This window comes from Dendrobates tinctorius, unplaced genomic scaffold (assembly GCF_039654945.1).
Source record: "Dendrobates tinctorius isolate UK_male_01 unplaced genomic scaffold, ASM3965494v1 ptg000069l, whole genome shotgun sequence".
Taxonomy (NCBI): domain Eukaryota; kingdom Metazoa; phylum Chordata; class Amphibia; order Anura; family Dendrobatidae; genus Dendrobates; species Dendrobates tinctorius.
Genome location: NW_027361737.1, coordinates 32,339,388 through 32,363,600, shown reverse-complemented (window position 1 = coordinate 32,363,600; position 24,213 = coordinate 32,339,388). Strand labels below are relative to the sequence as shown.

Genomic DNA, 24,213 nt, shown 5'->3' with positions numbered 1-24,213 from the left:
TGTCAACTCTCTGCTGTCCATAATCCCGGAGTGTCTATCAGCCATATCCTCCATCTCCTCTCACTTCCTCAAACTTAATGTTGACAAATCTGAGCTCATCATCTTTCCTCCATCTCACAGATCTTTCTTATCTGACCATTCTATCACAGTTAATGACATCACGCTTTCCCTCGTACCGGAAGTCCGCTGCCTCGGAGTAACCTTTAACTCTGCCCTATCCTTCAAACCGCACATCCAAGCTCTTTCCATCTCCTGCCGCCTCCAGCTCAAAAATATTTCCAGAATCCTCCTTTACTCAACCCTCAATCTACTAAAATGCTTGTGCATGCCCTCATCATCTCCCTCCTCGACTACTGCAACATCCTTTTCTGTGGCCTCCCTGCTAACACCCTCGCACCTCTCCAGTCCATCCTTAACTCTGCTGCCCGATTCATTCATCTCTCTCCTCGCTACTCCTCTGCTTCTGCCCTCTGCAAATCTCTTCACTGGCTCCCATTCCCTCAGCGTATCCAGTTCAAATTACTAATACTGACCTACAAGGCCATCTACAGCCTGTCTCCCCCATATATCTCTGCACTAATATCCCGATATCTTCCCTCACGTACTCTGCGATCCTCCCAAGACCTCTTTCTCTCCTCCAAACTTATTCGCTCCTCCCCCAACCGCCTCCAAGACTTCTCCCGAATATCCCTCATTTTCTGGAATTCTTTGCCCCAACACGTTCGACTATCAACCACATGCGGATCCTTGAGACGGAACCTGAAAACCCACCTCTTCAAGAAAGCCTACAGCCTGCAATGATCCACGCTGCCCCCTCACCACTACTGGAGATATCGCCTCAACCAACACCGGAACTGCTGCAACCTCCCAACCTACTGTCTCCTTCCCCACCATCCTGTTGAATGTAATCCCGAAAGGGCAGGGTCCTCTCCCCTCTCTATCAGTCTGTCATTGTTAGCTTGTTTACTGCAAGTGATATCTGTAATTTGTATGTAACCCCTTCTCATGTACAGCACCATGGAATCAATGGTGCTATATAAATAAATAATAATAATAATATTGCCTGCAGTACTAATCACTGGCCACAGGAGGCCACTGTTTCCCCCATAACTGGTTTATGACTCTGGCTTAAACTAATTTGTGCAGAATTTTTATTCAGAGACAGTTACCCGGTTCTGTGAGGAGAAAGAGAAACAGCGATTCTGTTGGCAGAGACTTGTGTTATGGTAAATGGACTCTGTTCTGCTGGTCTGAACTGCAATTTTAAAAAAAAAAAAACAGATGGCACCCCAGGCCAGAGGGCAGTGCCAGCAATTGGGTGGAAGTGCCTGACAGGGATGGTTTGGCGTCTGTCTTCGGAGAGTGAGGTGAGAGCTGGAAGGACGTGTGATATTTCTGTCGAGCGCCATCCGTGAAACCGTGTGTTCCAGTGAGACAAAGACTTCACTGGGTAGCAGAAGATGTCGTCTTGTTCCAGTTTCACTGACAGGGGAGAAGTTTGGCGTAACGATGCCCACAGGAAGTAGCGGAGCTGAAATCCCCAGGATCCAACATCCGTGACGCACCCGGAAGGCCCTCCAGAAAGTCAGCTGTGGTATCACACACTGGCAGGGCCGGTTTTAGACAAAGTGGGGCACTGGGCAAAAATTTAAAGTGGGGCCCCAAATGTTCACATATTACAGCCAAAATGTTTCTGTGTGATGGTCCATTTACTTGCTCTTAGTTCAGGCCGCTAACGAGTGCGTTCGACAATACTGAAGTTGTTTGACGCTTGTTTCCCAGCCTCTTTAGGGAATGTGCCCACGTTCAGTAATTGGCAGCTCGTTGCGTCCAAAGCGCTGCTAGCTATTGAACGCAGGTGAATCCACATGTATTTATTGAACCGTGAGGATTAACCCCGTACATTGTACGAGTGAAATTTATCTTGCGGAGGATTGTGTCTCCACAAGATAAATAGACATGCTGCTGTCTGGAGAGATGCGCCCCATGTCCGTCTCCACGGGTGAGCCGTAGGCATCCGTGCACACATAGTGGACATGGGATTTCTTGAAATCCCATCCACTATGCTGCTACGTCTGGTCGCTGCACAAGTACACAGTGTCCATCCCGCTGAGGAAGAATGATTGGTACAGATAGTCCTCGATACAGTATAAAGCATGTACCATATAGTATATATAGTAAAATGCACTCCATATGGTCCTTGATAGAGTATATTGCAGCCCACTTCAGAATATAATGCAGCCCCCTCAGAGTATAATGCAGCCCACCTCAGAGTATTATGCAGCTCTGTATACTGCATCCCCCTCAGAGTATAATGCAGCCCCTTCAAAGTATAAGGCTAGTTTCACACTGCTGCAGTTTGGTTGCGCCAGCGCACCGTCAAAAAGGCGCATGCGCCGCCAAATGCATACTGCGCACGGCCTGCGCCCCCAGTGATAAAGATAGGGGACGCAGGGCACATGCAGCGTCATGCGCCGGTAGGCGGAGCTACCGGCGGAGGCGTGGCAGGGGCGGGGCTTAGCGGCGGCCGTGCGCAGGCCGTCACTGCGCTCAAAAACGCTAGTGTGAAACTAGCCTAATGTAGTCCCCTCATAGAACATAATGCAGCCCCCATCAGAGTATAATGCAGCCCCCTCAGAGTACAATGCAGCCTCACACAAAGTATAATGTAGCCCCACACAGAATAATTCAGCCCCCCACAAGCACACAGTATAGTGCAGACCCCTCACACACAGCACCCTTAGAGTATAATGCAGCCCCTCAGAGTTTAATGCAGCCCCTTCAGATTATAATTCAGTCCCACATACAGTATAATGCAGTCCCCTCACAGAATAATTCAGCCCCCCCACACACAATATAGTGCAGACAACACATACAGTATAGTTCAGCCCCCAAACATAGTATAATGCAGCCCCAACACAGTATAGTGCAGGCCCCCCACATTCACAGTATAGTGCAGTCCCCCCACATAGTATAATGCAGCCCCCACACACAGTAAAATGCAGCCCCCCACACACAGTATAGTGCAACCCCCCACACACAGTATAATGAAGCCCCCACACACACAGTATAGTGCAGTCCCCCCACACAGTATAATGCAGCCTCCGCACAGTACAGTGCGGCCCCCACTCACTGTATAATGCAGCACCTCCACACACAGTATAGTGCAGCCCCCTACACAGTATAGTGCAGTCCCCCACATACACAGTTTAGTTCAATCCCCTCACACACAGTATAATGCAGCCCCCCACACAGTATAGTGCAGTTCCCCCACACACAGTATAGTGCAGCAGACACACACACAATACAGTATAGTGCAGTCTCCCCACACACAGTATAGTGCAGCAGACACACACACAACATACTTACCTCTCCTCCTTGTTCCCTTGCTTTTCTGGCTTCTGCTGAGTGTCTCTGCATCTGATAAGTTCCACTTCTGGCACATGCTGCTGAGTCAGAGGCAGAAGGGAGATGGGAGCGTTACATGACACTCTCCTTCTTCACTGCTTTCAACCGTATTGGCAACTATGATGCCGATAAGTTGAATGCGGGGGGAGGGGCGGCGCCAGGCTCCTCTTACTCAGGGCCCCATAGCAGTAGCATGGTGTGCTGCTATTAGCAGCACGCCACTGGCTGGTGAGGGTCCCTGGAGGAGCGGAGGCCCTAGGCAGCTGCCTTGTCTGGCTGCCCTTAACGCTGGCCCTGCGCACCGGTTAGAAATTTGTCATTACTTGGTCAAATAGCTGTCGTCCAGTCGGACTTATCTCTGCAATGTCACAGCAACCAGATACAGGTTAGTAAGTCCTGAGCTCATGTCCACCGCAAGGATTCATAGGAATGTGCACACACAGTTAGTTTGCTGCCAAACTCAGACAGGCAGATACAGGCACCTGAATGTATTAGTGCCCATCAGACTCAACTTTCTGCACCACTAGTGACTTACAGAGACTACAGCATTAAAGGGGAATCTACCAAAATATACAGAGGTGATCCGAGGAACGGCCAATTGCGCTCACACGGTCCTTAAAGTAAAATAATGGTCACTTAGTCCTTAACGTGTAGAATTCCAAACTGGGAAGAGTGGTCGTAAATGGCTGCACATCCAGTTGGAAGAATGTCTCAAGTGGGGTACCACAGGGCTCTGTCCTGGGCCCTGTATTGTTCAACATCTTTATCAACGATTTAGATGAAGGAATTGAGGGTAAACTGATTAAATTTGCTGATGACACAAAGCTAGGAGGGATAGCTAATACTAGAGAAGAGAGAGAGAGGATTCAAAAAGATATAAATAAACTGGAGAAGTGGGCAGCAACTAACAGAATGGTTTTTAACAGGGAGAAATGCAAAGTACTACATCTGGGCAATAAAAATGAAAAAAGCATATATAGAATGGGAGGAATAGGGCTAAGTGACAGCACATGTGAAAAAGACTTGGGTATACTAATAGATCACAGACTGAATATGAGTCAACAGTGTGATGCAGCAGCAAAAAAGGCAAATGCAATTCTAGGATGTATTAACAGAAGCATACAGTCTGGATCCCGTGAAGTCATTATTTCCCTCTACTCCTCTTTGGTCAGACCTCATCTGGAATATTGTGTCCAGTTTTGGGCACCACATTTTAAAAAAGACATCAACAAACTGGAGCAAGTTCAGAAAAGAGCGACCAGAATGGTGACCGGTCTGCAAACCCTGTCTTATGAGGAAAGGTTGCAGGATTTGGGAATGTTTAGTTTGCAAAAGAGAAGACTGAGAGGAGACTTAATAGTTGTCTACAAATATCTAAAGGGCTGTCACATTGTAGAAGGATCAACTTTATTCTCATTTGCACAAGGAAAGACTAGAAGCAATGGGATGAAACTGAATGGGAGGAGACACAGATTAGATATTAGAAAAAACTTTTTGACAGTAAGAGTGATCAATGAGTGGAACAAGCTGCCACGAGAAGTGGTGAGTTCTCCTTCAATGGAAGTCTTCAAACAGAGGCTGGACAGACATCTGACTGGGATGATTTAGCGAATCCTGCTTTGAGCAGGGGGTTGGACCAGATGGCCCAGGAGGTCCCTTCCAACTCTACCATTCTATGATTCTATGATTCTATGGGTTCTACTTAGTGGGTTTAGAGTCGTTTTAAAAGTTTTTGAAGTTGCTGTGCTGCATCATCAATAGGCCACCCCTGGCATTCATTTGATTGTTCCAGTTCTCCAGGTAATTGCTCGATAGCCACACTAGGCGGGTGCACAATTAGGTAAATTAGAGTAACATAGTCAACATTTCCGTGCCTACTGAGTGACGCAGCACAGTGGTTCCGGACACTTCTGACCGTGTGTGTGTGAACTAACCTGTTACATTTTCTTGGTTGGTAGAAGCGTAACGAGTCTGAGTTTAAGGCCGGGGTCACACTTGCGAGAAACTCGCACGAGTCTCGCATCCCAATGCCCGACACTCGGGACCGGAGTGTGTGGCTGCATAGAAATACATGCAGCTGCACACTTAAGTCCCGAGTGCCGGCGGCAGTGCTGAGTATTGAGACGCGAGACTCATCCAAGTTTCTCGAAAGTGTGAGACAGCCTGACAGTAAAAGTTCATATGACATATTTGGTGTTTACTGCTTTCCTTGTCCACAGTTTTGTTGTATCGTGGGGAACTCTCCCAGGTCCACGTCTTGCACCAGCACGCTCCTCCAGCCAGCAAGACACTGGATGGATCCTGTGTAAATACAATTTCCTGTATAAGGGTTTAAAGGTGAAGGCCATAGTTCCTCTGGAAACTGATTAACATACAGTAGTTGCTAGAACAAAGGACACCCTATTAAGAGCTGCCAGGCTTCAACCCATTGCCCAACTTTGCAGGGACTGTCTCTTGGCTGCCTTTATGCCAGGAAAGTCAACCTCAAACACACAGAGGGCTGAAATTAAAAGCTTGGACAAATTTGTAAGCCAACCTTGATATTTATTAAAAAGAAGTTTACATTTGAGGAAGGTTTTCCTTATCAAATACTAGCTGAAGAGCCTGGCGTTGCCTGGGCATAGTAACCAACTGTGGTTAGTTATAACAAATTATAGTGATTATATTGCACATAAAAACATTTCACATTATATATTCAACACTACAGATTTGCAATGCAAATTAACTAAATGATTACCCAAGTATTGATAGTATTTTATTTTCAACTCATTCAAGATTTTTGGTTTTTCCCTTCGGTGCAAAGATGAACAGATTTTTGGCAGTTCCAACTCTTGAACAGACCACGTAAAGTTGACCATGAGAAAAGCATGGAGATTGCAAATCGATCCCTACTACTTTCAAGGAATGTCCCTGAGCATTGTTAATGGACATTGCAAATAGCAGTTGAACTGGAAACTGGAGGCGTTTAAAATAAAAAAAAACAAGATGGAATAAGTGGAATTCTTGGAATGAAAATGTCCTCTCCTTTGGCACATCCTGTTTCTGAGCTGTGTATCTATCCCTATCCTGTGTGATAATGTCTACTGAGCTGTGTACCTAATCCTCTCCTGCGTGATACTTTCTGCTGAGCTGTGTATCTAATCCTATCATGTGTTACTGACTGATGAGCTGTGTATCTAATCCTATCCTGTGTGATACTGACTGCTGAGCTGTGTATCTAATCCTATCCTGTGTGATACTGACTGCTGAGCTGTGTATCTAATCCTATCCTGTGTGATACTGACTGCTGAGCCGTGTATCTAATCCTACCCTGTGTGATACTGACTGCTGAGCTGTGTATCTAATCCTATCCTGTGTGATACTGTGTGCTGAGCCGTGTATCTAATCCTATTCTGTGTGATACTGTCTACTGAGCCGTGTATCTAATCCTATCCTGTGTGATACTGACTGCTGAGCCGTGTATCTAATCCTATCCTGTGTGATACTGTGTGCTGAGCCGTGTATCTAATCCTATTCTGTGTGATACTGTCTGCTGAGCCGTGTATCTAATACTATTCTGTGTGATACTGTGTACTGAGCTGTGTATCTAATCCTATCCTGTGTGATACTGTCTGCTGAGCCATGTATCTATTCCTATCCTGTGTGATACTGACTGCTGAGCTGTGTATCTAATCCTATCCTGTGTGATACTGACTGCTGAGCTGTGTATCTAATCCTGTCCTGTGTGATACTGACTGCTGAGCCATGTGTCCAATCCTCTCCTGTGTGATACTGACTGCTGAGCTGTGTATCTAATCCTATCCTGTGTGATACTGATTGCCGAGTCGTGTATATAATCCTATCCTGTGTGATACTGGGGTCCCCCTGAAGTCTGTGTCAGAGGGTGGTCTGTGTTGGCACGGTAATAAATTGTGTTATTTCCAGCTTTACAGGAGGATGATAACACCATAGAAATTATAAGAATAATAGGCCAAATTGTTTGGTGAATTGGAACGTGCGGGGTTAAAATGTCACCTCACAACATAGCCTATGACGTTCTCGGGGTCCAGACGTGTGACTTTGCAAAATTTTGTGGCTGTAGCAATCCCGGACATACACACATACATACAAACATACACACACACATTGAGCTTTATATATTAGATAACAATTAACTTTTTGATGTGGAAACAAAATTATTGGAGTTGTCCCACAAACAAAGTACATTTTAGTTAATAGATTTTAGAATAAAATATTGAAATAATATATGTTATGTATGAGCAGTAAAAGCATATGGCCCAATGGCCTAATTTAAATATGTAATAAAGGATAAAAAACCCTTGAATAATACAGATAATAATACAGTATAACACAGTAAAACAAACAAATAAAAATACTCTGCTGTAAAAAAGTAACAGCAGAGTATTTTTATACGTTTGTTTTACTGTGTTTTTCTGTGTTTCAGTCTTCTGGTGGTGTGAACACTGTCCTACAGACTTGTTCACTGTGTGCTTGGTCCATGTGTTTGTAGATAATATAGTTTGATGCAAACAAAAGTGACCCCAAACACAGTATGATACCCCCACAGTGAATTCCTCCACAGTACCCACCACATGCACGGTATGATGACCCCACTGTACCCCCCTCAATCTCCCCGGCAAAGAGTGGTGACCCCCATCACAGTATGATTCTCCAACTGTAATCCCCACACAGCCGTCCATACAGAATAATGACCACAAAAAGTTCACCATATAGTATAATGGGCCCCACATAGTCCTCCATACAGTACAACAGGGCCCTGCATTGCCTTCCATACAATTTAATGACCCCATATAGTGCTACATACAGTAATATGATCCCATATAGAACGCCATACATTATAATGGCCACAAAAAGTGATCCATACAGTATAATGGACATAAAAAGTGCTCCATACAGTATAATGGCCCCACAAAATGCTTCATACAGTATAAAAGCCACAAAAAATGTTCTATACAGTATAATTGCCCCACATTGTGTGCCATACAGTATAATGGGCCCCACTTAGTGCTACATACAGTATAAAAGACCCCACATAGGGCTCAATAGTATATAATGGCCCTACATAGTGCTTCATAAAGTAAAACAGACCCCACATAGTGCTTCATACAGTTTAATGGTCCCAGATAATTCTCCATACAGTATAATGGGCCCCATATAGTGCTCCATACAGTATAATGGTCCCACATAGTGGTTAATACAGTTTTATTGCCCCAGATAAAGCTCACTACAGTATAAAGGTCTCACATAGTGCTCCATACTGTATAATGGCCCCACATAGAGCTCACTACAGTATAAAGGTCTCACATAGTGCTCCATACAGTATAATGCTCTTTACATAGTGCTTCATACATAATAGAGTGTAATCGGCCCCACATTAAAAAAGCATAAATAAATACTCACCTCTGCCCGTTCCCCCACTGCTCCAGTCTTTTCATAGTGTCTTCAGATCCTCTGCACAACTCAGTGCAGCGGGCACGTTGTAATGACATCATCGCGCCAGGTGCACTGAGACGTCAGATGCAGAGAGCGACATGGCCAAGCACTGTACTCGGAAAATACGAGCTCCATATTTTCGGTCTTGCTGTTGTAGACAGACTGATACACAAAGACTATGTGTTTTTACCAAGCACTAAAAATAAATCTGCTGAGCTGAGGAATTCATCATCACCTTGTAAAACTGTGATAGAGGAACCTGAGCGTGTTTAATTGTTGGAGTGAAATGTATTCATGTGCTGATTAACCAACATTGTCTGTAACATTCCAAATAAATTTATAGAGGCAGAAAAACACAAGGTTAGGACACTACACAGTAATGGAGAGATTCTACCCAGATTATTATCATACTACAGAGGTATCATGGTGGCTCAGTGTTCAGCAGTAAAGGAAATAATGAACAGATACTTGTTGGAATCTCAGGAAAAAATTATGCAATCCACCAATAATACTAGTAAATATTAACTAAAAAAAAAGTAAAACAATTACAGAACTGTGCAAAAGTTTGACACAGGAGTGAAAAAATGTTGCAAAGTAAGAATGCTTTAAAAAAAAATCGAAGTGTTAGGCCGGAGTCACACATGTGAGAAACTCGCACAAGTCTCGCATTTTAACCCCTTAATGACAGCCAATACGTCTTTTTACTGACCTGAGTTATAAGAGAATAGCATCCTCATACAGGTGACAATCCAGCAGCGGTCAACTGTACACTATAGCTGACCACTTGCTGTATCACAAACGACCAGTGTTGGCACCGTCCATATCTGTTTAACCCCTTAGTTGCTGCTGACAAAAGTGACTACATCTAATAAATGGTTAATAGATTGTGGGGGCTTCCGCTTTAATCTAATTGACACACCGAGATCATGATTGCATGGTCCTGATGTTTGCCATAGCAGTTCATAGCCAAATAGCGGCCTTAGGCCAGGGTCACACTAAACGACGCAAAATACGCTCCGTATTTTACATGCGTAATACGGATGAATGACCCCTAAATAGTGCTCCGTATGTCATCCGTAAGCAAGGTGTGGTTGCGTATTTTGCGCATGTCAGCATCCGTATGCAATCCGTATGGCGAGATTTTCTCGCAGCCTTGCAAAATGGACATTTAACGGTTTTGAGGCCTGCAAACTATTTAAATAATTAGCCTGCACCCTAATTATTGGCTCAGGAACAGGTGGCTGCCTCCATTCTGTCCATTTATGACCTTGCCATCACTAGGTGTGTTGGTGTTGTATGTGCAACATGGCAGAGGGTCTGAGATTCAATACAACTGAGCAGGTTCTCTTTACCTGGCTTTTGTCACGGCGCTTTGGGCAACCATATCCTGTGATAGTGGATCCGCGGAGGAGGAGACGCATGTGGGTACATCCACTTTTGAGGCAACGACTCACAAGAGGTCATTTTCACCGCCTCTATTCTTCTCTGCGGGAGCATCAAGCGAAATGTTACCAATACTGTTGCATGAGCATTTCCACATTTGATCGACTCCCAGTGCGCCCTGGGATAACCTTTCAGGACACAAGGATGCGCAAAGCTATATCTGCGGAGGAGCGACTTCTACTCACAATACGGTATGTACTACACAACCACATTCTCTATGTTCATAATGTGTGGGCTAAAGTATGTTTTTTTGCCTTCTTGGACTAAGTTTAATGCCCTCATCTTAGTCCAAATATGGTTCAACTTACACACTTGAATGTTAGCTCTAATATGTACTGCATATCACCTAGTCATTGTGCAACCAAATATGTGTGTGTTATTCTTTCTCAATTCCTACCAAGTTTGGTCGGCATGTAACTGATGTTTTTGGACTTTATGCATTCTAAAATTATCCATTTCTGTTGTTCTTCAGCTTCCTGTCCACTGGCCTGTCTTATGCCGCCCTCCACCATGAGTTTCTCATTGGAAGATCTACCATTTCTGGCATAGTGAGGTCAACATGTACAGAAATCTGGACAAGATTCCATCAAGTCGTCATGCCCGAGCCCAGGATGGAAGACTGGTTGAGGATATCAAGGGACTTTGAGGAGGAATGCCAGTTTCCTAATTGTATTGGGGCCCTGGATGGCAAACACATCCGGGTGCGTAAGCCGCTGAACTCTGGCTCCCAATTCTTCAATTATAAACAATACTTTTCTGTTGTATTGTTGGCAATGGCAGACCCTCAATACAAGTTTATAATGGTTGACATTGGGGCCTATGGAAGGACGGGAGACTCTAGAGTCTTCAATACTTCCATAATGGCTCGGCGGCTACGCACCAACCAGTTGGATCTACCACCACCACGCGAGCTACCAGGCTCCACTGAAGAATCAGTCCCTTATGTCCTTGTGGCAGATGAGGCGCTTCAGTTATCGCGTAATGTCATGAGGCCATATCCCCGGCGCAACCTTGACCACAGGCGCAGAATTTTTAACTTGCGCCTATCACATGCTAGGCAACTGGTGGAGTGTTCCTTTGGCATTCTTTGTGCCAAATGGCGGGTACTCCAGTCTGCCATTCAGTTGAGTGAACAAAATGTGAATGAAGTTGTGAAAGCCTGTGTGGTTCTTCATAACTTCACCAGGATACATGATTGTTCCTCCTCTGCTGGTGTTGTGCATAGGCCGGACAATGTGCGCAGGGTGAGACCACCTATGAACCCTCAACGTAGACTGCTCTCTGGCCTCAAAGGGCGTGATATTTTCACTAATTACTTTATCTCACCTGAGGGGGAAACTTCTTGGCAAGAGCATGCTGTGTCTATGTTATAATTTGTTTTTTTTTTTAAGTGTGTCTAAATATATATATCTCTACCCCTTCTGATTCTATGACTGTTTCACTGCATTGGTTAGCGTATGTTAGTATGTTGACAGGGTTTTTGAGAAATCACACAGAGACGTTAACTGTAGTAGACACATTTTTAGTTTTGCCTTTTTTTTTTTTTTTCTTAAAGGCAAACATAATATTGCCATATGAAAAGTTTGGCAATGGGCCCAATTGCCCTTTTTGCATAATAATACTTTTTTGCAAAGTAACATTATCAAATATACCACAAAAAAACATTAGGCAATAACAACATTGCTGCATGTGAATATTTCAATACAAAGGAAAAAAGAGGTGGTCTCCAGCACCATAATTATTGCTAAAAGATAACACTCACATTTCTTCAGAATGTTTTCCAATCATATTAATATTCCACCATGACAGGCAAGGCTACCTCACGGCTTTCAGACAAATATTACCTGTCTGTAGAACAGAGAATATTTAACCATGCTATACTGGCTATACTGGTGAAGTTAAAGGATGAAAAAACAATACTCACTTGTTAAGACATAGAGAGAGCGTGATATTCTGAAGGCTGGTCGCCTTGATTTGTTACTATAGAAAGCTTGCAAAAAAGGTGACTACTTCACTAAGGCCAGCATGCCTTTCCTAGGCATTAGCAAGTGAGTAGTGTATTTTCATCCTTTGACTTTACAGTATAGCGCGGTTAAATTTTCTCTTTTGTACAGACATGTAATATCTGTCTGAAAGGCGTGAGGTAGCCTTGCCTGTCATGATGGATTATTAATATGATTGGAAAACATTGGAAAAAAATGTGAATGTTCAATTTGTAAACAAAGTTTGGTGATGGAGACCACCTGTTTTTTCCTTTGGATTTGTATTTGGAGCACCAGTGACACCGCACTGGACATCTCCGGCCATCAGACTGATTGTGGCCACATACTTATAAATTCTCATACGTTGGGGAAGGAGAACATGGAAGAGCAGCCTGTGGTTGCTGCTGGATACTGTGCCCAACATCGCCCTGTGTGGGGCCATACTGATGCCCATGATGTGGGAATTGTCCTGCCTCCAGGGAATGTTGGGGGTACTGGCCAGAGTAATAATGGGGAGGGGCATCTTGTTGGCTGTGGTAGGCACGTGGCTCATACCCACCAAGATAGCCATATCGTCCCCAACCAGGTTGGGAGCAGCCTCCAACACTGGGTGGGAACAAGTGGCCATATTGGTGGGGTTGGCTAGAGGATGACATTTGTGGCTGCTGAATTGAAGGTTGGGTAGTGGGAGGAAGGGGGTGAGGTGTAGGCCCACGTATTTGAGGATCCTCAGATCCTGCTTGAGCTTGCATTTGTGGGGAGTGCCTAAGGCGCATGAGATTTTTTGGTGAAAGCTGCCACCTCTCAATATATTCAAATAATTTGTAGGGCGTATTGGGGTATGTGCAGGCATCAAGCAGGATCTGAAAGCATCCTCTAATACGGAGCCTGACCTCACGGGAAAGGGAACGGAGATAATTGGTCAGGCTGCGAGAGTATGCCTCCTCCCCATCATCAGTGTTTACTCTGGCTAAATAATTGAGGACCCCAGTGTCCACATTAGTGCGGGTATCAGGGGCAGGTATTTGCCGTCTTCGGCTTCTTCCTCGCCGGGATGTGGCAGCAGGCTGAGGGGAGCCCCGGATGTGTCCAGTTGGGCTGCTGCTGATATTGCCCTGATCCTCTGCTGTTGCTGATACAGCTGCAGCACCAGATGGTCCTGGTGGTGGGCTTTGGGGCGCAGGCAATGGAACATCCTGACTTGATTCCTCACCCCTGCTTCTAGTAGGGGGAGAAGATGGGCCAGCCACCTCTTCCCCTGCAGACCCAGGATCAATGATGGGGTCGGTTTCCGAGCCAGTGCCTCTGTCCGTAAGGTTGGACTGAGTTCTGTGAACAAATAGAACAGAGCCAAAAATAAATACCTATTTTTGGCCCTGTAAAGTATCTGTGTAATGTGGTGTGAGGTATCTACTTACGGTCTGAGATCAAGAATTGGGGCGAGGAAGGAGAGGCGGTCATAATATACATATTTTCTTTTTACGTATCCCGCATCCCCACTCCTGGACCGCTGCTGGCGTTCCCGGCGGTATTGGTCCCGGATGCTTCGCCAGCGTCTCATCACATCTCCACTGCAATGTGACAGGAAAGATTGTCAAATTCACATATTTGATAGGTCACATTTGCTACCAGTAGTCTAGGCATGGGGCCTTCTGGGGTGTGCTTTCTACCCATGGTGGCATATCTAATTGGTGCATAAAGGGCAGATACACAGGGTCTCTTTAGCTGATGTATCAAGTAGCTACACTTAATAATTTGTTTGTCTAGGAGGATGAGGAGCATGTGGCCTAACCCAAATTATGGCTGTGTGAAACCACGTGTCACATCAAAATCTAACGGCCTCATGAGGAAAAAAGTACAAGCACAGGAAGGGGGGTGGTGATTCTATATTCATTTTTTGTTGTGCGCTAAGGTTACTCATTTTTTGGCTTCTACTTACTAATTTTCTGCTGCTCCTCACGTGGCCGATCACCAAAGTCATGGAATATCTGCCTACATATACGCCTCCATGAAGCCTCCTTTCTTGCCCGGTTTGCATAATGGGCATCACGTTGGTCCCATAGTTCGGGATGCTCCTGCACCAGGACTATTAACATTTCCACATTAAGGTAAGTGGATGCCATGATGCTGCTGTACTCCGTGGAGGCGTACTTCCTGGATGTCTGGAGCGCTTTTTGAGCTCATTTGCATGTCTAGGCTTCCTGATGATGGATTGGCCTATTCCCTGTCACCAGCCAAAAGACCTGCGTATTTCTCGCAGGTCACACGTGTGGTCTGTGTGTAATCCGTATTTTTTGCGCACCCATAGACTTGCATTGGCGTACTACGGTCGTCGTACGCTGACAATCGCAGCATGCTGCGATTGGCACGGACCGTAGAATAAGGATGAGAAATATACAGCTGGTGCGAGGTACCCCATAGAGAATCATTGGTCCGTGTCTAATGCGTGCTTTTAGCGCCTCGCACTCGTCCGTATTTCTCGCTAGTGTGACCCTGGCCTTAGAGTCTCCCAGCTCTAGCGGTCAGTTCAGAAGTTAGTGACATTTAGGTGGTAAACAAACACTTTTTCATTCCGGCTACACCACTTTGCATTAATTCCTGAAAATCACCTGAAGGGTTAATAAACTACGTGACAGAAGTTTTCAATATGTCAGGGGGTGCTGTTTTTAAAATGGTATCACGTTTGGGGTTTTCCAATACATAGGACCCCCAAAGTCACTTCAAACCTGGATAGGACCCTCAAAAAATAAATTTTGTAAATTTCCTTGCAAAAATGAAAAATTACTGCTACATTTTTAAACCTCCTAAAAGGCGAACAAAAAAAATTAGCATTTTAGAAATGGTGCTGATGTAAAGCAGGCATGTAAGAAATGTTATTTATTAATGTTTTTTGTGTGGTATGACTATCAGGATTAAAGGGATAATCATTCAAAGTTTGAAAATTGCAATTTTTTTACATTTTTGTCAAGTTTCTGATATTTTTTATAAATAAACACAAAACATATCAGCCTAAATTTACCATTATCATAAATTATAATGTGCCACGAAAAAATAATCTCAAAATCAATGGGATTTGTTGAAGCGTTCCAGAGTTATCACCACATAAAGTGATATTGGTCAGAATTTAAAAAATTGGCTCCGTCACTAAGGGGTTAATCCCTGGCACTGCCGCTGGCACTCGGGACTGGGGTGCTCGGCTACATAGAAATACATGCAGCCGCACGCTCCGCTCCCGAGTGCCGGCGGAAATTCCAAGGATTAAGATGCGAGACTCGTGCGAGTTTCTCGCACGTGTTACCCCGGCCTTAAAGGGAATCTGTCAGCAGATTTTTACTATTTAATCTGAGTGCAGCATGAGGTAAGGGCTCAAACACTGATTTCAGGGGTGTATCACTTATTACATGCCTGGGCAAACTGCAGCCCCCTGAGTGTTTCTGTGCCCCGCTGACACAGTCAGAGGGCCGGAGAGAGACTGATTTATGAGTCTGATCTTTCTCAGAAGCGATTGTAGCCCCGCCCCTGTCTTCTCATTGGTGGATGCGGGCTGCTCAGTTCCTGGCTTGCAGAGCTGGTGAAACCTGTGCAGGAGGCAGAGTGGTTAGGACAGGAGGGAATCAGGGACTACAACACCCATCTGCTGGAGATAATGGGCAAGTAGCTTCTAAGAGGAGCCCAGACACCAACTGGGAGGCAGCATCGTGCTTCTGCTGTGCAGAGTAGGTTACAGCACCTTAGTTGTCTCCTTTCATACTGTGGAAGGAAAGTTGTGGGGCTGCAGATTATGGTCAAGTAGAGCAGCTAATTAGTAGCCACTAAATCTCCCTTGCTCTTCCTGGCAGCTGATAGGAGATAAAACAGGGGCTGAGTATTCCTACTGAATATGGGGTCCAGCAGTGCAGTGCCCCCTCACCTCCACTACATGCAGCCTGCAGATGGGATATTCTATGTGTTCCCCAAACTGCTCTTCTACCCCACAATGTACTCTGCTGCCTCCTCACCTCTGTATGTGAGGGTTAACCCTTACCTCCTCTTTGCTCCTAGCTTGTGCTGTTGTATGTCCTTTGCAGGAGAGGTAAGGGTTAAGTCCCCCATAGTGCTCCCCCTGTGATCTGTGGCTTATCACATCCACTCCATAGACTGCAGTAAGGATTTCTCACCCCCTGCCCCATATGTGATTTGGATCTCTGCATGTGGACTAGAGGTGGGAGAATAACTTTTTTCCAATGTTCCGCCTGTTGAAGTCTATGGGTGTGCAAAAATAAAAAAATTGGATTCCATATGAATCATTCGTATAGCATCCGATTTTTACGAATACATTTCCTTTACTAACACAGGACACTGTATTTCTTCTTTTAAATTTGATTCATTTCTGATGTCTAAAAATGGATGCCATACAGATGACAATACAGATTCAAAATGGTCTTTTTCTGGTTGAAAATCATGATTTTTTTATACACACATGTAAACTTCATCACATAAGCAACTGCTTTTTATAAAGTGATAAAATTAATATTATGCAGAATTAATGAGTGATCCGAAACCAGAGGTGACTTTCATACTAAATTTAATTCAATAATCTAATCACTTTTCTAATATATTTCAGTAAAAAATTTCTACCATTCCCTCTCTACTCTAATTTCCTGTATGCTTGTGTTTTTGTTTTTACTTCCAATGACATTTGTTTGAGAATCCCAGTGCATTTTGGGGTACTCACATGGGACATCATCAGGGGGCAGAGGCTACGATCACTGCCACACCTGCTTTCCCCACCATAAAAAGAAGCGTCATCTGTTTCAGAGACTGGACTGGTCACTGCCGGGTCATCTCTTCTCCTTAGAGCCAGCAAGGGAGCGCACTGTCACTGTGCATTCAAAGGAATATAGCACAGAAAACTCATACTGAGTATGTGTAATAATCTGCAGGTACTGATGATGTCACCACAGATCAGAGACAGATAAAGAGTTAAAGGGTTTATTTACAGGGGATAGACTCTCCACGCAGGGAGCAGCAGGGTCTCTTTCTCCAATGTGGGCACCGTTAACAGCGGCATTTGAAGTCTCTGTAGTGTCTCCACAGGAACGATGCTGTGCACACTGAAGTCTCTCTGCCACACTCAGGAGCTCTAGCCTGTCACCGCAGGCTGCATGCACGTGTCATTGTCTCTGCACTGTCAGGGGGAAACCCTCCTCTGGTCACGGGGCTACCAAGTCCCACGTACTCACAGACCGCGCTTTCTATATCTCGTCCTTCAGCCCCAGTCCTCTGACGGGGAGTTCTCTCTCTCCTGGAGCGCAGTGCTGCAGCCTGCTTCTTACGTGATGCACGCTGCTCTGCCTCTGGCGCTCTCTGCTTTCGCGACCTCAGCCTGCACAGCTTCCGGTCCACCGCCCCTTCTCTTCCTTCACTGCCTCTTATAGTAACATGGTACAATTGGTCCAAGTCAGTAAGTCTTCCCCCCGGCAACCTTGCTGCCCGGCTCTGTGGTTCCGGACACCGAGCAGGAGAGGTAACCCCCTTCTGGCTCTTCTTCCTCTTCACCCCCTTACATATGCATCAGAATTTACGTACAATGCATTATCAGGTGAGCAGGACTAGCCTAGCCTCCAAAACAGACATCACTGATGGCGCCTAATTTCAGAGAGAGCACAGAGGCTCTAGCAGTGACCGCAGGTTCTGCCCCCTGATGACAGCTCATTCGAGTATCCCAGCATACACTGGTGAATCTCAAACAAAATGTCATGGGATGTTAAAAAAAAAAAGACAGGAAGTCAGAATATAGAGGGTACCTTAATGAAGTATATTACAAAACGAGATTAGATTATTACACTGAATAGATATACATTTAATATGAAATTCACCTTTGGTTTCGGACCGCCCCTTTAAGTTCAGCTGATTGGTTCGGCTCTCCACAGCAGTGCCAGTTTCTCATGTGACCCCTTGGGAAAATTAATTGCCCACCCCTGACTTATTAGGTTGTGTGCTGCAGTTTCTTTTTTTTTTTTAAACGTCTTTATTGAGTGTAATACAAAGTATACATATAATGTCCAATAACATAACAGAAGAACATTTATGCAATATTATTAACATTAGACGGCATTTTTTCAACTATAACCCCCCCGCCCCCTCCTCTCCCCCGGGCAAACTCCATAACTTCGTAACACAATTTCAATCCAGTCTAACAGGGATATTACCGGCAAGCTGCTCTGTCATATACCAGTTCGTGAGCTGGAAACAACTATGTATCGCCTGGCGTGTGGAAGATGTCTGAGTATTGATAAAAGAGGACCATGTGAAAAAAAAGCGTTCAGTGTCTTTTTCTTTATTAAGTAAGGCCTCTATCCAATCCATTTTGAAGAGATATGTTACTTTTGTAGTAATTAAGCTTAAAGAAGGTGTTACATCCTGTGCCCACAAATGGAGAATGCTTTTACGTGTGGCTGCCGCCCATATGAACAAGATGCGGCGCTGCTGGACAGAAAGCCTCACCAACTGGTCCTGTGCGAGAATATTAAATATGGCCCACTCCGGGGAGAGAGAGATAGATATGCCAAAAGTGTTGATGAGATGTTGCAGAAGTGTATCCCACACCTCCCTTATTTTTGGGCAGCCCCAAAGGCAAAGGAAAATATCAGCTGGAGATTGTAAGCATTTAGGGCAGGGATAGTCCCCTGAGGGGACATTTTAGACTTGACCTCCGGGGAGATGTATGCTCTATGAAATATCATAAGAGACATGGTTATGTAACTGTCATATGGTAATATAGAGTTAATACGCAGAGTGGCTTTCAAAAGGTCAATTACCCGACAGTTCGTTAATTGAGCAACCCATTTTCCAGGGCCTGGTGAAGAATCTGACCAATGTATAGAAAGCTTTAATGATTTATATATAAGACTCATAGAATAAGTTCCCATTTGGGCTTTAATGGATATTAAATTTAGAGGGTGTGTTCTAGCATCATCCGGTATGTCTCGCAATATTGAGCTTACGTAATGTCTAATTTGAGAGATAGTAAAATTGTCTTCTGTAAGGATTGGGTATTTGAAAACCATGTACTCTAAGGTAAGAAGGCATTGATTATTTGTTAACGTATCTCGGACCAGTCTACACCCATTGTTTCCAAGCACCTTGTAAATGGGAGGTGGCTTGCCTTGTAGAAAAGAGGGGTTACCTTCAAAGGGAAGAAACATCGAGATGTGGGGGTCAAGACCGCTAACTCATCTAGCTTGACGCCATCCTAAGATTACCGACCATAATAGAGGATTATCTCTAACCTCCACTGGAATTTCAGCATTTCGTAGGTGAAGCAATGCTGGAAGGCTGAAGGGTCTACACATGGCCTCATCTATTGGGGTATTAGTGAAGCGATTAAAGGCGTATATCCAATCAAGGGAATGGCGAAAAGCAGCCGCTATTCTGTAGAGGCGTAAATTTGGGAGATTAAGTCCACCCAAAGATTTGGTTTGCTGTAGTTTAAAAACACTAATTCTAGAGCCCCCTTCTGAGTCCCAAATAAATTAGCGGAAGGCTCGTGTCAGTAGCCTATCATCAGCTTTAGAAAGAAGAACTGGGAGCGTCTGTAAAGGAAAGAGTATTTTAGGGAAAGAGATCATTTTAATTAGATGGGCATTACCTGCAAAGGATAATTTAAGGGATTTCCAGGATTGAATTTCTTGTATAACTACAGAAATAAGAGGCTGAACATTCAATTTATAGATATCATGAGGATTTGATGTTAGGTCAACGCAAAGATGGTAAAGAATTTCTCCTCCACTGAAAGGGAAAAGGGAACGACCACCGTTTCTGAGCAATTTTAAAAATAGCTAAAGCATGAGATTTATTAAAGTTTATACGAAATCCCGAAACTGCTCCAAATTCATTAAAGGCGTCCATTATAGAGGAAATGGATTCCTTAGGATTGGATATCATGAGTAAGATATCATCAGCAAATGCCAACGTTTTAAGTGTATGGTGACCGACCCCTATGCCCCCAAAGGAAGGGATCATCTCCAGATATCTTAGTAAGGGATCAAGGGCAATATTAAGCAACAAAGGTGACAAAGGACAGCCCTGCCTCGTCCCCCTGAAGATGGAAAAAGGGGTTGACTGGATACCGTTAAGCCAAATCGAAGATTGGGAGTTAGTGTAAATTGTGCGTATAAAATTAAAAAAGGTAAAGCCAAACAGTCTATACTTCAGAGTTCTGATAAGATGAGACCAGGACACATGGTCAAAAGCCTTATCAGTGTCGAGGCTGACCAGTATATTCTGCTTGGCCTTAGCCTGATAACTATGTGTGATGGCCGCAAATGCCGTCCTGATATTGTAAGTGATAGACCGACCATGGACAAAGCCCGTTTGAGATGAGGTAAGAATATCAGGAAGTATAGACTGTAATCTATTAGCCATGATTTTGGTGAGCAATTTAAAATCAACATTTAAAAGGGAAATCGGGCGGTACGAGGCAGGAAGAAGCGGATCTTTGCCCGGCTTTAGTAGTAATGACAGACAGGCTTCATTAAATCGAACCGGGAGAGAACCCGAGTCCAAAATATGGTTAAAAAGAGAGGTGAGGTGTGGAGTAATTAAGGGTTGTAACAGTTTATAAAACTCTACCGAGAACCCATCCGGGCCAGGGGCTTTATGCAGTTTTGAAGATTTAGTGACTGATCTTACCTCCTCAGAAGAAATTGGTTGGTTTAGGATCTTCCGCTGAGAGTCAGAGAGCCTTGGTGGACAAGCCTTGCATAGGAATGCATATCCATCATCCCGAGAGTCCAGAGATGGGCCATAAAGATCTGCATAAAAGTCTCTAAAAACCGCACAAAATTGGGTTGGGTCACGAGTGATAGAGCCATCGGGTAAGACAATATTGGGAACCCTAGTAGCCGCTTTGAATGGATTCGGTAAAGATGCCAGGAGACGGCTTGGTTTGTTACCCCAACGAAAATAACGGTTACGTTGATGAGCTAATTGCTTGTGTGCCTGCTCATGTAATAGGTTATTTAAATTTTGTTTAGCTGTCAGGTAAGCCTCTCTGGAGGAGGGAGTATTATGTAATTTAATGTCTCTATACGACTGAGTGAGCTGGTCTAGGTGAGGCCGCAAGGAGGACAACAACTTCCTTTTTTTCTGGGACACATAAGAGATAACATGTCCCCTAAGTACTGTTTTAGCAGTGGCCCAAAATAGACTGATATCGTCCAAGTGTTCCAAGTTGTCCTCCACGAAAGTCTCCCACCAGCCTGTCATATAGCGCTTGAAATCATCTGAAGTGTAGAGATAAGAGGGGAAGCGCCAGCGCAAAGACACAGATCTATTAGTGAAGAGTTCCAGAGTAAGTAAGACCGGGAGTGGTCTGAGATAATTGAAGGGAGAATGTCAACTGTTTTTAGAAGAGAAAGAAGAGAGGCAGAAGTTAGCCAATAATCAATTCGAGTGTGAACATCATGTACCTTAGAATAGAAGGTATATTCTCTTTCCGTAGGGTGGCAGCACCTCCAGGCATCAACTAAGTCAAGCCTGTTTAAGAAGGTAGAAATCGCTCTGGATGGAGGGTGAGATGCGGGCAGGGGGGAAGATCTGCCCAAAAAAGCATCATGTAGGATGTTTAAATCTCCACCCAATAACATACTGGTAGGATGCCAGCCATGAACCATCTCTTCAAGTTTAGCAAAGAAGGAGGGGCTAGCAGTATTGGGTGTGTAAACATTTAAAAGGCAATATTCCCGCTGTTCAATAATAGCTCTGACTAATATATATCGCCCTGCCTGGTCCCTCACCACATCCTGTATAGAATAATCGAGATCCTTTTGAAACAAAATGGCCACACCACGTTTTTTCTGTGTAAAGGAAGCCTCCAAACACTCCGCATAATATCTATTACGGAGCGCTGGGTGACCCCTGCATAGCCAGTGAGTTTCTTGTAAAAAGACAATATGGGAGCGTAGACGAGTAATGTGATCTAGTACTTTTCTGCGCTTTACCGGTGAATTGAGGCCAGCCACATTCCATGATACAAGTTTCATGGAGCGTATATTAATGTGAGAAGCTATGTTATTAGGGGCGGCCATGTTAACCTATCCCACATTGGGGCCAGAACGTAGAAATGAGAATAAAAGAGTAGTTGGGCAAAGGTTTGTCCCAGCGAGCAAACCTACCAACCGAAGTTAGCCAAAAAGACCGGATATAGAGCGTGTCCAAGGAGAGGGAACCCACCCCCAACTGAACTGAGAAACAACATATAAACCAAAAAGTTAAACATGAGGTTAAGTAATCTTAACTAATGGTATCCCCTAGAAGAAAAAACATGAGATAAGAACAAAAGTTCAATATAGATCAAGCCATAAGCTCAAAATCAAATCTTAAAGGCAAAACAACACATGGCTACAAATTAGAGTCAAGTGACCGGAGAGGAAGCCCGGAAAGAGCGCTCAACTTCCTCTAATGCTTTATCTGGGTCATCAAAAAATACGGGTTTTCCTTGAAGCACCACCCGAAGGAGTGCAGGGTAGAGAAGACCAAAACGATTGCCTTTGTCATGTAATAGTTTACATACTGAAGAAAAAGCACGGCGCTTGGTCACCACCAAGGAGGAGAAATCTTGAAACATAAGGAGGGAATGGCCCTCGTATTTCAATGAGGAGGTGGCTCTGTACGCCCGGAGCAACAGAAGTTTGTCCTGGTAATTGAGTAACTTGAAAATTACCGGGCGTGGACGAGCCTTCGGATCAGAGTGCTCAGGTCCAATTCTGTGCCCTCACTCCACCACCATAGAGCCAGGCATGTCAGGCAAATTGAGTGCTCGTGGGAGCCATGAGGAAGTAAGGTGGTGTAGGTCCTTTACAGATTCAGGAACGCCGATGATCTGAAGATTGTTACGACGACTCCGGTTTTCAATGTCATCAAATTTCTCCCGAAGCTGCTCTATCTCGTGGTCTCTGTCCTTTATCTGGGTAATAAAGGATTGTACAGTGTCCTCCAAGTCAGAAATCCGCTGTTCTGCCACTGAAATTTTATTGGTGTGTTCAGTTAGCTGTGATGTGATTGATTCCAGGGCTGATTGAAAAGATTGAAGTCTGGCGTCAATCACCGGCATGAGCTTCATAGAAGCAGCAATTGCTTGCAGGGATTCCTCAGACATGATGGTGTTAAGGTGCTGTCACACTAAGCGATATCGCTAGCAATATCGCTATAACTTGTGACATTATAGCGATATTGCTAGCGATATCGCGATGTCTGATACTTACCTACGACCGCTCCCCCGCTGGTTATCGCTGATCGCGCGAGAACATCCTGGACTGTTTCTCGTCGTCAGCTTCCTGTGGAGAGACGAGCGACGAGCCGGGCAGGAGGACTCAGGATCGGCTAGTGTGACAGGTAAGTAGCGACCCCCGTCCCCAGCGATGTCACTGGTGAGATCTGCCTGTGTGGCAGCTCACTAGCGACCACTTAGCGATGTACCAGCGATCCTGACCGCGTCATATCGCTGGTCGGGATCACTGATACATCGCTAAGTGTGACAGTACCTTTTGAGTCAGATGTTTTAGGAGGGGATTTGGCAACCTGAGCTCTGGTCTTGATCGGTTTGGAGCTACCCTGATTCACGAATTTATCCATGGATGGTGGAGCAGAGTATGCAGCCATGAGATTAAAAACATATGTGACATGCACAAGTGTGAACAAGTCGGTCAGACAGTGTTCACGCCACCCACTGGCTGAAACACAACAAGAAAACACAAAAGGACAAATTTGCAAAAATACTCTGCAGTAAAAAATATGACAGTAATCAGCAAGTGCTGTATAACAAATACAGGGTATTTAGTGGATACGTTTTTTGCAAAAACTGTATAGCAAGCTGCTCCACCACGTCACGGTAACCCTTCACAGAGCAGTCCCTATCTAATGTATTTAAAACCTGAACATGTGA

General features: G+C 44.6%; 2 protein-coding genes across 2 annotated transcripts in view; one reads left to right on the top strand and one right to left on the bottom strand.

Annotated features, from left to right (window-relative positions):
• The window catches only part of LOC141095336 (vesicle-associated membrane protein 1-like), a 105,295-nt gene that overhangs the window by 15,219 nt on the left and 65,863 nt on the right, over positions 1–24,213 (top strand). The gene's annotated exons all lie outside the window — the stretch shown is intronic.
• On the bottom strand, positions 5,606–23,427 carry LOC141095177 (uncharacterized). Its single transcript, XM_073581057.1, has 4 exons — positions 23,048–23,427; positions 13,706–13,858; positions 12,787–13,616; positions 5,606–5,709 (listed from the first exon to the last, which is right to left on the bottom strand). The coding sequence occupies exons 1-4, from the start codon at positions 23,425–23,427 to the stop codon at positions 5,606–5,608; spliced, it is 1,467 nt and encodes a 488-aa protein (XP_073437158.1).